The following is an 11,690-nucleotide window of genomic DNA, read 5'->3' as shown; positions in this document are numbered from 1 at the left end:
ACACTCGTGGCCACCGCAGGCTCCACCTGCTGGGCTCAGGTGATCCTCCCACCTCAGGCTTGCAAGTAGCTGAGACTACAGGCATGCACTACCATGCCCGGCTCATATTTTTATTTCTTTTTAGAGACAAGATCTCACCAAGTTGCCCAGGTTGGGCTCGAACTCCTGGACTCAGGCAATCCGCTTGCCCCTCTTCTCAAAGTGCTGGGATTACAGGCTTGAGCCACCCCGCCCAGCCCAATAAGTATTAAACTTTATGGAACGTATATTCATTGATAGTGTATGTTCATAAATGTCACATATTCGTCAGGCTTTTGATATATGTGAAGTAAACGTTCTTAACTCCTTGTGGGGTAGTAGACTCAGAGCCATGATGTTCTTCCCAGAACAATTCCCCACACACATTTTGCATTTATTTCAAGAGGCTTTGGGCCCTGAATCCCATTTGTTGACCCCCATAGGCTTGAGTTTTAATTGTGGTAAAAGTAGTTTGCTAAGAGCTGACTTGTTAATGGGTGACGAATAAATAATTTGGTTGAGTCAGCATCTGCCTCCCAGGCCGGAGTGCAGTGGCACAGTCACGGCTCACCACAGCCTTGACTTCCTGAGTTCAGGCAATTCTCCCACCTCAGCCTCCCCCGTTGGTAGGGCTATAGGTGTGTGCCACGTGCCGGGCTATTATTTTGATCTGGGCTATTATTTTGATCTTTTTTGTAGGGACAGGGTCTCACTGTGTTGCCTAGGCTGGTCTCAGCTCCTGGGCTCAAGTGATCTCCTGCCTTGGCTCCTTACAGGCAGGAAAGGGGTGATTTTCCATGACAAAATGTGCTGGTGTCTAAGCGCAGGGCCAGCACCATGCCAGAGCAGGCTTCCTCTTGTCATTTTGAAATGACTGTCGACTCACGGAAGTTGCAAAATGAGTGCATAGAGTCCCATGAGCCCTTTACCCAACGTCCTCGAATGGCGACACATCACTTGACCGTGGCATGAAATGGAAGTGACACTGGTAGGACGCTGCTGCAGACTGCAGACCTGGCTCCGTGAGTGCCCTGTTTTCGCCTCCAGTGCGGAAGGGGAATCTGTGGCAGCTTCATGACACATAGATTCCCATAACCATCACAACACGGTACAGCCGTCCCATTCTGCCAGGATTCCCCTGTGCCCCTGAGAGCAGCCCTGTTTCCTGGGCAACCTCTAGTCTGTTCACCATCTCTCTAGTTTGGTCATCAAAGGACACTTTGAAATTTATTGAACCGGCTGAACGTGGTGGCTCATACCTGTCAACCCAGCACTTTGGGAGGCAGAGGTGACAGGATTCCCTGAGCCCAGGGGTTTGAGATAAATTTATTGAACCAGGATTCCCTGAGCCCAGGGGTTCGAGACTGGCCTGGGCAACTTGGCGAGACCTCGTCTCTACAATAAATCAAAAAATTAACTGGGCATGGTGGTGCATGCCTGTGGTTCCAGCTACTTGGAGGGCTGAGGTGGAAGAATCTCCAGAGCCCAGCAGGTGGAGGCTGTGGGGGCCGTGGGTGTGCCACTGCACTCCAGCCTGGGCGACAGAGTGAGACTCTGACTCAAAAGAATAAATAATAAATAAATAAATAATATATTGAACCAGCTAATCTCCTAAAGTGATGGGCTGTTCTGTGGCTGTCAGTGGCCATTCACAAGTCTCCACATTCTGTGGAGAGGCTTTCAGCAAGACCCTAGGTCAAGGCCTGTTGGCTTCTTTGAATTCCTAGCTCGGTTGCCTGAGAGAGAATTAATATGTTGAAAGACAATAGTTTAGGGAAGAAAGAAGACAATCCTTGTTGAAGATACCTGTCTGTGCTGAAATCAAAGTGTGGAGACGAATCTCTAAACTTAACATTTTGGCCGGGCACGGTGGCTTAGCCTGTAGTCCCAGTTCTTTGTAGTCTTGGTTCAATAAATTTATCTCAAACCCCTGGGCCCAAGGAATCCTCTTGACTCCGCGTCCCAAAGTGCTGGGTTGACAAATGTGAGCCACCGCGTTCAGCTGGTTCAATAAATTTCCAAGGCGAGAGGATTGCCTGAGCCCGGGGGTTTGAGACTAGCCTGGACAATTTGGTAAGACTTCGTCTCTACAGTAAGTCACAAAAACTAGCCGGGCATGGTGGCGTGCATCTGTCGTTCCAACTACTTGGAAGGCTAAGGCGGAAAGATCACCTGAGCCCAGCAGGTCGAGGCTGTGGGGGCTGTGGGTGTGCCCCTGCACTCCAGCCTGGGCGACAGAATGAGACTCTGACTCAAAAATAAATAAGCCGGGCTCGGTGGCTCAGCCTGTAATCCCGCGCCTTGGGAGGCTGAGATGAGTGAATTACCTGAGCCCGCGGGTTCGAGACCCACCCGGGGAACTTGGCGAGACCTCATCTCTACAATAAATCAAAAAAAATTAGCCAGGCATGGTAGTGCGCGCCTATAATTCTGGCTACTTGGAAGGCTGAGGCGGAAGGATCGCCGGAGCCCAGCAGGTCGAGGCTGCGGTGGCCGGGAGCAGCCACGGCACTCCAGTCTGGGTGACGGAGTGAGACTCCAACTCAAAAAATAAATAAATAAATAAATGAAATAAATAAATAAGCTTAACATTTTATTTGGGAAGGAAGAATTGCAATTTAGGGCATACACGCAGGGCAGGTAGTCTGAAGAACAAGAGAAGGTTGGAGGTTTTTTTTGTTTTTTTGTTTGTGTTTTTGAGTTGGAGTCTTACTCTATTGCCCAGACTGGAGTGCAGTGGCCGGTTCTGGCCACTGCAGCCTCGACCTGCTGGCCTCTGATTATGCTTCCGCCTCAGCCTTCCGAGTAGCTGGAATAACAGGCATGTGCTACCATGCCCGGCTGATTTTTTTTTTGTTTTATTGTAGAGATGAGGTCTTGCCAAGTTGCCCAGGCGGGTCTCGAACCTGCGGGCTCAGGCAATCCACTCACCTCAGCCTCCCAAAGCACGGTATTACAGGCTGAGCCCGGCTAGGTTGGAGGTTTTGTAAACAAGAGGACATATTACGTGTTGTTCTTTGAGATGGCTCATTGGCTCTTGTAAGGTTCTGGTAGGTTTTGATTTGGGAGTGACAGCAAAACCAGTCTTCAGTCGCAGCAGGTTAGGTTACCTCAGCAGCTACTAGAAAAATTGGTTTTTAGCCAGGCTCGGTGACTCAGCCTGTAATCCCGCGCCTTTGGGAGGCTGAGGTGAGTGGATTGCCTGAGCTCGCGGGTTTGAGACCTGCCTGGGCAACTTGGCAAGACCTCATCTCTACAATAAATAAAAAACTGGCCGTGTGTGGTAGTGCACGCCTATAGTTCCAGCTACCTGGAAGGCTGAGGCGGAAGGATCGCCAGAGCCAGCAGGTTGAGGCTTGGTGGCCGGGAGCGGCCACTGCACTCCAGTCTGGGCAACAGAGTGAGACTCCAACTCAAAAAAAAAAAAAGTTTACAGTTGACAAAGAAATTTAGTGATTTCTGTTACACGTAGAATTTTAAGATCACAAACAGAATTACAGTGATAACATTAGATTTTTGTGAATTTAATTTTTGAGACATTTATATTAACAACATAGCTATAAATCCAGGTAGAGAACATCTCGTATCACTGGACAGCACAGTGAGACTCTGACACACATCCACCAAAAAACCATGACTCAGCCGGGCTCGCTGGCTCAGCCTGTAATCCCGTGCCTTTGGGAGACTGAGGTGAGTGGATTGCCTGAGCCCGCGGGTTCGAGACCCGCCTGGGCGGTGAGATCTCATCTCTACAATAAACCAAAAAATCAGCCGGGCATGGTAGCGCATGCCTGTAATTCCGGCTACTTGGGAGGCTGAGGCGGAAGGATCGCCCGAGCCCAGCAGGCGAGGCTGCGGTGGCTGGGAGCGGCCACTGCACTCCAGTCTGGGCGACAGAGTGAGACTCCAACTTAAAAAAAAACAAAACATGACTCAGGGTGCTCTTGCTGGTTTTGATGATATGGGAGGTCAGTCCATCGTGACTGGAATGCACTTTACACCTGAAACTAGGGAAATTAAATAGATCTCAGGATGAAGATGACTGTTAAAGAAATAGATTTTAGAATTAAAAGTCAAAGCCTCATGTAATTTAATTAAGAGCAGATCAAAACTTGTTGTTTTAAATATAGAGGACCAAGCCGGGTGTGGTGTCTCACACCTGTAATCCCAGCACTTTGGGAGGCAGAGGCAAGAGGACTGCCTGAGCCCACAGGTTCAAGACCAGTTTGGGCAACTTGGCGAGGCCTCGTGTCTACAATAAATTAAAAGATTAGCTGGGCGTGGTGATGCATGCCTGTAGTTCCGGCTACTTGGAATGCTGAGGCGAAAGGTTTATCTGAGGCCAGCTGGTCGAGGCTGTGGTGGCCTTGAGTGTGCCACTGCACTCCAGCCTGGGCAACAGAGTGAGACTTGACCTAAAAAAAATAAAGTTGCAGCAGGTTGGATTAGCACCTATTAGATTAAACTGGTAACAGCCAGGCTTGCAGAGGCCTGCGTTTTGGAACAGTGCTGTGTGTCCTCCCCCTGACATCTTGACTTTGTTGTAGTTGGGTGTGACAAGAATGACCCAGTTCATACGGTCAAATTTTACATCCATGTCACTGACTTTAGACCCGTGCAACTCCTTGTTAGCAGGAAGCACTTTTTTTTTTTTTTTGAGTTGGAGTCTCACTCTGTCACCCAGACTGGAGTGCAGTGGTCACTCCCAGCCACCGCAGCCTCAACCTGCTGAGCTCCGGCGATCCTTCCGCCTCAGCCTTCCAAGTAACTGGAACTACAGGTGCGTGATACCATGCCCGGCTAATTTTTGATTTATCGTAGAGATGAGGTCTCACCAAGTTGCCCAGGCAGGTCTCGAACCCGCGGGCTCAGGCAATCCACTCACCTCAGCCTCCCAAAGGCGTGGGATTACAGGCTGAGCCACCAAGCCTGGCTAGGAAGCACATTTTGTGTGGCCACTGTTCTCTCAGCTTTCTTCCCCTTCATTCCCACGGTGTTACAATCAGCTCTTGCGGGCACATGTTTGTTCTCTGGGCGCTTAGTCTTGGTTGCTGTTTAATCACTGTGCAAACAGCTGCCTCTTCGTTAAGAATCCGTGACTGGGAAGGAGGTGTGAGAAGGATGGCCATGCCCTTCTTTGGGAAATGCTCTCAACTCTGCTGGTGTCCTTGGGGTTTACAGGGGACCTGTCACATGTTTCTGGGTGGAAACAAGCTCTCCACTTACTTCCCTGCTTTCAAAAATTATTTCCCTAGCCATCGATGAATATAAGCCCCAGGATGCCACCACCAACCCGTCTCTGATCCTGGCCGCAGCACAGATGCCCGCCTACCAGGAGCTGGTGGAGGAGGCCATCGCCTATGGCAAGAGGCTGAGCGGGTAAGTGCCTGGGGCTCGGGGGCCCCTCCTCGGCCCCTGGCTGGCCCCAGTGGCCTTGCCTCCCTCCCTAACTGAATCTTAGTTCCCAAATACCACGCACTAAAGAAAGCAAGCTGTCTTTTTGCTGGTTTTTGTTGAAATGTCCTTTTTTTTTTTTTTTTGAGTTAGAGTCTCACTCCTTTGCCCAGGCTGGAGTGCAGTGGCACGCATGCTCACGGCCACCCCAGCGTCCACCTTCTGGGTTCCAGTGATCCTTCCGCCTTAGCCTTCCAAGTAGCCGAAACCACAGATGTGTGCTACCACCCCAGCTCTTTTTATTTTATCGTAGCGATGAGGTCTCGCCAAGTTGCCCGGGCTGGTCTCGAACCCGCAGGCTCAGGCAATCCACTCCGCCTCGGCCTCCCAAAGTGCTGGGATTACAGGCTGAGCCACCGAGCCCAGCCATGAAATGCTATTTTCTTTTTCTTTTTTTTTTTTTTTGAGTTAGAGTTTCACTCTGTCACCCAGAGTGGAATACAGTGGCTGCTCCTGGCCACTGCAGCCTCCACCTGCTGGGCACCGGCGATCCTTCTGCCTCAGCCTTCCGAGTAGCCGGAATTACAGGCATGTGCTACCACGCCCAGCTGATTTTTTGCTTTATTGTAGAGATGAGGTCTCGGCAAGTTGTCCAGGTGGGTCTCGAACCCGCGAGCTCAGGCAATCCACTCACCTCAGCCTCCCAAAACGTGGGATTACAGGCTGAGCCCCCGAGCCCGGCTGAAATGCTGTTTTCATGGAGTGGACTGCACCTGTCATAAGTGGATGGCTCGGAGAGTCTCGGCCGTGTGTAGACCATCATAAACGTCATCCCATTCAACGTTCAAAACATCGCAGACCCCAAACCTCCCTCCTTCCCTTTGTAGTCCATCTTCCCAACCTCAGCAACTGCTGATCTGTCTTCTGGATGTCATTTTATTATTTTTCGATAGCTCTCTCCATGTAAAACTTACCATCTAAGTGCACCGTCCCATGAGTTTTGGTAAATTTATGCAGTGATGCAGCCATTAGTAGAATCTGGTTTTAGAATATGTTACCTCCCAGAATGTTCCCTGGTACCCGTTGGTGGTAAGTCCCTGCTCCCTCACTCAGGCAACCACAGATCAGTAGATTTGTACTTTCTAGATGTCATTTTAAGTTTTCTTCAGGACAGCCCCTTTGGGTTCCCTCCCAGTTGAGGTTTTCTGTCCTCTCAACAAATCCTGCCTTCTAAAAAAATAAATAAATAAATTGTCTTCAGGGCGACAATGCACAGCTTGAACATAGTGCCAAGGAGGCAGTGTGAGCCCCATGCTGGAGCAGTTCCAATCCTGGTGCCCACCCTGGTTAGGTCCAGCCTACCTGCTGCTTGCTCTGACCATGTGACAGCTGCTCTGCACACAGCATCTGGCCCCTGCCCTCCCATGTGCATGCCCTCCCCCATCCTAGGTGGCTTCCCTTTCCTCCTCGCATGGTACTGTGCCCTCGGGCATCGGGAAGGCCTTGGTATTCCTGGTATTGGGTGACAATGGTATCTTGGCTGGACTGGGCAAGCCCCACTTTTGTGTCCAGCTGGCTCACGAATTCTAACCCTTAACACTCTGGCTGAAGACCTTTCCACGTGCAGTGGTCTAATGAGGCTCCTCAGGTAGTGGTTCATTTTTTTTTTTTTTTTTTTGAGTTGGAGTCTCACTCTGTTGCCCAGACTGGAGTACAGTGGCACGCTCCCAGCCACCACGGCCTCGACCTGGTGGGCTCCAGCGATCCTTCCGCCTCAGCCTTCCAAGTAGCTGGAACTACAAGCACGCGCTGCCACACCCGGCTGATTTTTTGATTTATTGTAGAGATGAGGTCTCGCCAAGTTGCCCAGGCGGGTCTTGAACCTGCGGGCTCAGGCAATTCTCTCACCTCAGCCTCCCAAGGCATGGGATGACAGGCTGAGCCACCGAGCCCAGCTTGTGGCTCATTTTGGAACAGCATCGTGTTCCAAGCATTGAAAAGACTGAAGACACTGAGAAGACGACTTTTTGTAAGTGCCAGAAACCTCGTTGGCCTTGTTTCCCTCCGTAACTGAAGTTGAAGGGTTCAGTCTGGGGCGATGAAAAGATTCCTGGAGGTGGATGGTGCTGATGGTTCCCTAGTATTTTGCATGCACTTCATTCCACTACATTTCATAATGGTTAAGGTGACACGTTTTATGTCATATGTATTTTACCACAATTTTTTTTTTTGAGTTGGAGTCTCGCTCTGTTGCCCAGGCTGGAGTGCAAGGGCACACTCACAACCACTGCAGCATCGACCTGCAGGGCTCAGGTGATTCAGCCTTCCAAGTAGCTGGAACTAGAGGCATTTGCCACCACACCTGGCTCATTTTTTGATCAACTGTAGAGATGAGGCCTCGCCAAGTTGCCCGGGACGGTCTTGAACCTGTGGGCTCAGGCAGTCCTCTCACCTCGGCCTCCCAAAGTGCTGGGATTATAGGCGTGGGCCACTGGGCCTGGCCTTATTTTACCTCAATTGTATTTTTATTTATTTATTTATTTATTTGGAGTCTCACTCTGTCGCCCAGACTGGAGTGTAGTGACCTGCTGGGCTCCGGCGATCCTTCCGCCTCAGCCTTCCGAGTAGCTGGAATTACAGGCGTGCACTACCACGCCCGGCTGATTTTTTTATTTATTGTAGAGGTGAGGTCTCGCTGCCCAGGTGGGTCTCGAACCCGCGGGCTCAGGCCATCCACTCACCTCAGCCTCCCAAAGGCTGTATTTTTTAATGTTTTAAATTTTTAATTTTTTTTATCTCACTCTATCACCCAGGCTGGAGGAGTACAGGGGTGCTCATGGCCACTGCAGCCTCGACCTGCTGGGTTCAGGTGATCCTCCTGCCTCAGTCTTCCAAGTAGCTAGAACTACAGGCACACGCTACCACACTGGCTGATTTTTTGATTTCTTGTAGAGACGCGGTCTCACCAAGCTGCCCAGGCTGGTCTCGAACCCGTGGGCTCAGGCAGTCCTCCCGCCTGGGCCTCCCCAAGTGCTGGGATCGTACACGTGAGCCACTGTGCCTGGCCTTACTTTACCACAGTTTAAAAAAATGCTTTTAGAGGGAAAAAAAGTGGGGGGAAAGAAATTTGGCAATGAAATAACAGAATTTGTTTTGTAGAATCTTGTGCACTTGAACCTCATAAGTTTCTAACCTATTTTTTATTTTTCCTTTTGAATTCCAGGTCACAAGAGGACCAAGTTACAAATGCTGTTGACAAACTTTTTGTGTTGTTTGGAGCAGAAATACTGAAGAAGATTCCCGGCCGTGTGTCTACAGAAGTAGATGCGAGGTGAGGATGCTTCCTGCACCGGACAGGCCGGTGAGGCGTCCCCGGCCCCAGGCGTGGACGCCGGCCCGGGCTGAGCGGCCGTGTGTCCGTGGCCTCCATCCCCCGCGTCCGGGAGGAGCTTTTCCCTGAGCTCCCGCGTCGGCACCCACGACCCAGAACTCCGTTTGGGGGTTTTTCTCCAGTCGGGGCTTCTGAGCAACACTCGTAGGCTACGGACCCCACTGAGGAACTCCGAATGGGAGACTGGGTTTTCAGCTGCTCCCAGAGCCACTCTGCACCTGTCCCATGAGGAGAAGGGAGCGGGCTGCTTCCGGTGTGGCTCTGAGCTGACTTGGACAGACACCCTGCGCCCAACACGGTCTGCTTGGGGGTGTCCTGCGTGATTTGCAAGGATGTGGTCCCCCTTGCTCCCACAGGCTCTCCTTTGACAAGGACGCCATGGTGGCAAGAGCCAAGCGCCTCATCGAGCTCTACAAAGAAGTTGGGATCAGCAAAGACAGAATTCTTATCAAGTTGTCTTCAACCTGGGAAGGAATTCAGGCTGGAAAGTGAGTGTCTGCCTGCAAGGACGGAGCTTTCGGAGAATCTGCCTCCGTTCTGGGGGAGGGACTGCATGGCGTCAGGCGAATTTGGCCCTCTCCGCCCTGGGAAATGCCGGAGTGGGGGAGCACAGCCCGCAGCGGGGACTGGGCTGAGCTGTTGTCCATGCAGGTCTGCCTTGGGCTTGTTGGTACTCAGAGATGAGAGGCTTCCTGGGAAGGGCCATCTCACCCCATCCAGCAGAAGAGAGGAGCCTCCATTTAACACCTGCAGATTTTGTCTTTCAGTTCTCTGTCCTGAATCAACACAAGCCTAAATTTACATTTTTTTTTTCCTTGAGTCAGAGTCTCACTCAGACTGAAGTGCAGTGGCACACTCACGGCCACCGCAGCTTTGACCTGCTGGGCTCAGGCAACTCTTGTGCCTCAACCTTCCAAGTAGCTGGAACCACAAGCATGCGCCACCATGCCTGGCTAATTTTTTTTTTATCTTATGTTGCTCAGGCTGGTCTCAAACCCCTGAGTCAGGCAATCCTCTCGCCTCCGCTCTGCCTCCCAAAGTGCTGGGATTATAGGCATGAGCCACCACACCCAGCCTACATGGTTTAAAAAGTAGATTATTGTTTATGCAAAATACACACTCAGAGTGGAACAGACAGAAAATGTAAAAAACAAAGTAAAACCCCTCTGATGTCCTCACCCAGAAGCAGCCGGGCTGACTGTGCTCGAATAGTTCATGTCAGCAAGAGGTGTCTGGCCCCACACCTGTCCGTGCACTTCCACATTCTACCACCACACCCTACCTGCAGCCTTTTTCTGCATTCTCCCTGTGGGTTGGCTGATTAGACGTTGCACATAAGTAGAATCAGGTACCGTGTGGCTTGGGTGCCTGGTGTCTCTCGGTGGGATGTTTTTGAGGTTTATCTTCATTGTGTGTGTCAGTGCCTTGTGGCTGATAGTATTCCACCATATGGATGGACCAAGCTTTCTTTCTCTGTTCATTTATTGATGGACACTTGGTCGGGTTCCATCTTTTGAGCTGTTATGGGTAATGCTCCTGTGAACATGCGTGTGTCTGTTTTGGTGTGGACGTGTGTTTCTGTCTTTCATGGAGCTACGCCTGAGAGTGGAGTTGCTGGGTCACTGTGTGACCACTAGAAGGACTGCAGGCCATTTTCCACCTCGGCTGTGCTGCTGCCCCCAGTGAGGGCGTGAGCACCCCCGTTGGCCACACGGGAGAGGTGTCTCTGAAGCTGGCCCCTGGAGAAGGATCTTGTGGCTGGAGGGGCTGGGCTGAGGTGTGGCTATCTCAGCCCATGGCCCAGCCACGTGGCAGAGTATGGGCACTGTCCCATCCTTATGGGTCAGCCCCAGGACATTCAAAGCGGATTGGGAATGGGGCAAGGGGCCCCGTGTGGCCGAGGGAGTCCTCTCAGTGAGGCCTGGGTCCCAGGAAGGACAGGGTGAGATGACGGGGTGAGGCCTGGACAGTGGTCAAAGATGATTCGGTGCTGGTAGCCTGGAAGCTGAGACCCAGCAGTCTGTGGGAAGGCGAGGGCCTGGCATGGGGGGTGGGCGGCAGAGGGCCTCACTCGCCTTCGTCCCAGTTTTGTGATGTGGGTGTGAAGGAAATTCCCGTCACCCCTGACCCACTGTCCAGATGTAACCCCGTTGAGCGCTAGAGATTTGTGCATAGCCGCGGCGGGATGACCTTGTTCCTGCCTCTGGGCAAGACACCACAAGTGTATCTCAGGCTGCAGCAGCACGTGCCTGGGGCTGCCCGGGGCTCGGGGCGGCCGCCCCGCCTGCGCTCAGCTGCCCCGTCCCCACAGGGAGCTCGAGGAGCAGGACGGCATCCACTGCAACATGACGCTGCTCTTCTCCTTCGCCCAGGCTGTGGCCTGCGCCGAGGCGGGCGTGACGCTCATCTCCCCGTTTGTGGGCCGCATCCTCGACTGGCATGTGGCCAACACAGACAAGAAGTCCTACGAGCCCCTGGAAGACCCTGGTGAGATGCTCTCTGAGCGAGGGGGGCAGCCTAGAGGCAGGAGGAGCCTCCGGCGGGAGGTGCCTACCCTGGCTGTGGTGCACAGTACAGTGCAGGGCCCGGCGGGAGGGCGGCCCAGAGAGGTCCGACGCCGCCGGGAGCAGGCGGGGGGTGGGCCTGGGTCGTCCGGGACACGGCTTGGTCTCCCCCCAGGGGTAAAGAGCGTCACCAAAATCTACAACTACTACAAGAAGTTTGGCTACAAAACCATCGTCATGGGCGCCTCCTTCCGCAACACGGGCGAGATCAAGGCGCTGGCCGGCTGCGACTTCCTCACCATCTCACCCAAGCTCCTGGGGGAGCTGCTCAAGGACAGCGCCAAGCTGACGCCTGCGCTCTCCGCCAAGACGGGTGAGCCCCC

At 52.4% G+C, this 11,690-nt stretch overlaps 1 protein-coding gene across 1 annotated transcript in view; it reads left to right on the top strand.

Moving 5' to 3' along the window:
- Positions 1–5,267: 5,267 nt before the first annotated feature.
- TALDO1 (transaldolase 1) overlaps positions 5,268–11,690 on the top strand; it is a 7,441-nt gene continuing 1,018 nt past the window's right edge. Inside the window, exons 1-5 of the mRNA XM_008049258.2 lie at positions 5,268–5,397; positions 8,636–8,743; positions 9,160–9,291; positions 11,115–11,290; positions 11,483–11,680. Coding sequence (XP_008047449.2) covers positions 5,339–5,397; positions 8,636–8,743; positions 9,160–9,291; positions 11,115–11,290; positions 11,483–11,680 — 673 coding nt within the window. The 5' untranslated portion in view covers positions 5,268–5,338. The remainder of the gene's footprint in view (positions 5,398–8,635; positions 8,744–9,159; positions 9,292–11,114; positions 11,291–11,482; positions 11,681–11,690) is intronic.

Source organism: Carlito syrichta, unplaced genomic scaffold (genome assembly GCF_000164805.1).
Source record: "Carlito syrichta isolate Samal-C Ts95f unplaced genomic scaffold, Tarsius_syrichta-2.0.1 Scaffold130957, whole genome shotgun sequence".
Classification (NCBI taxonomy): domain Eukaryota; kingdom Metazoa; phylum Chordata; class Mammalia; order Primates; family Tarsiidae; genus Carlito; species Carlito syrichta.
The sequence above is the reverse complement of the archived record's forward strand: the minus strand, read 5'-3'. Positions and strand labels throughout refer to the sequence as shown.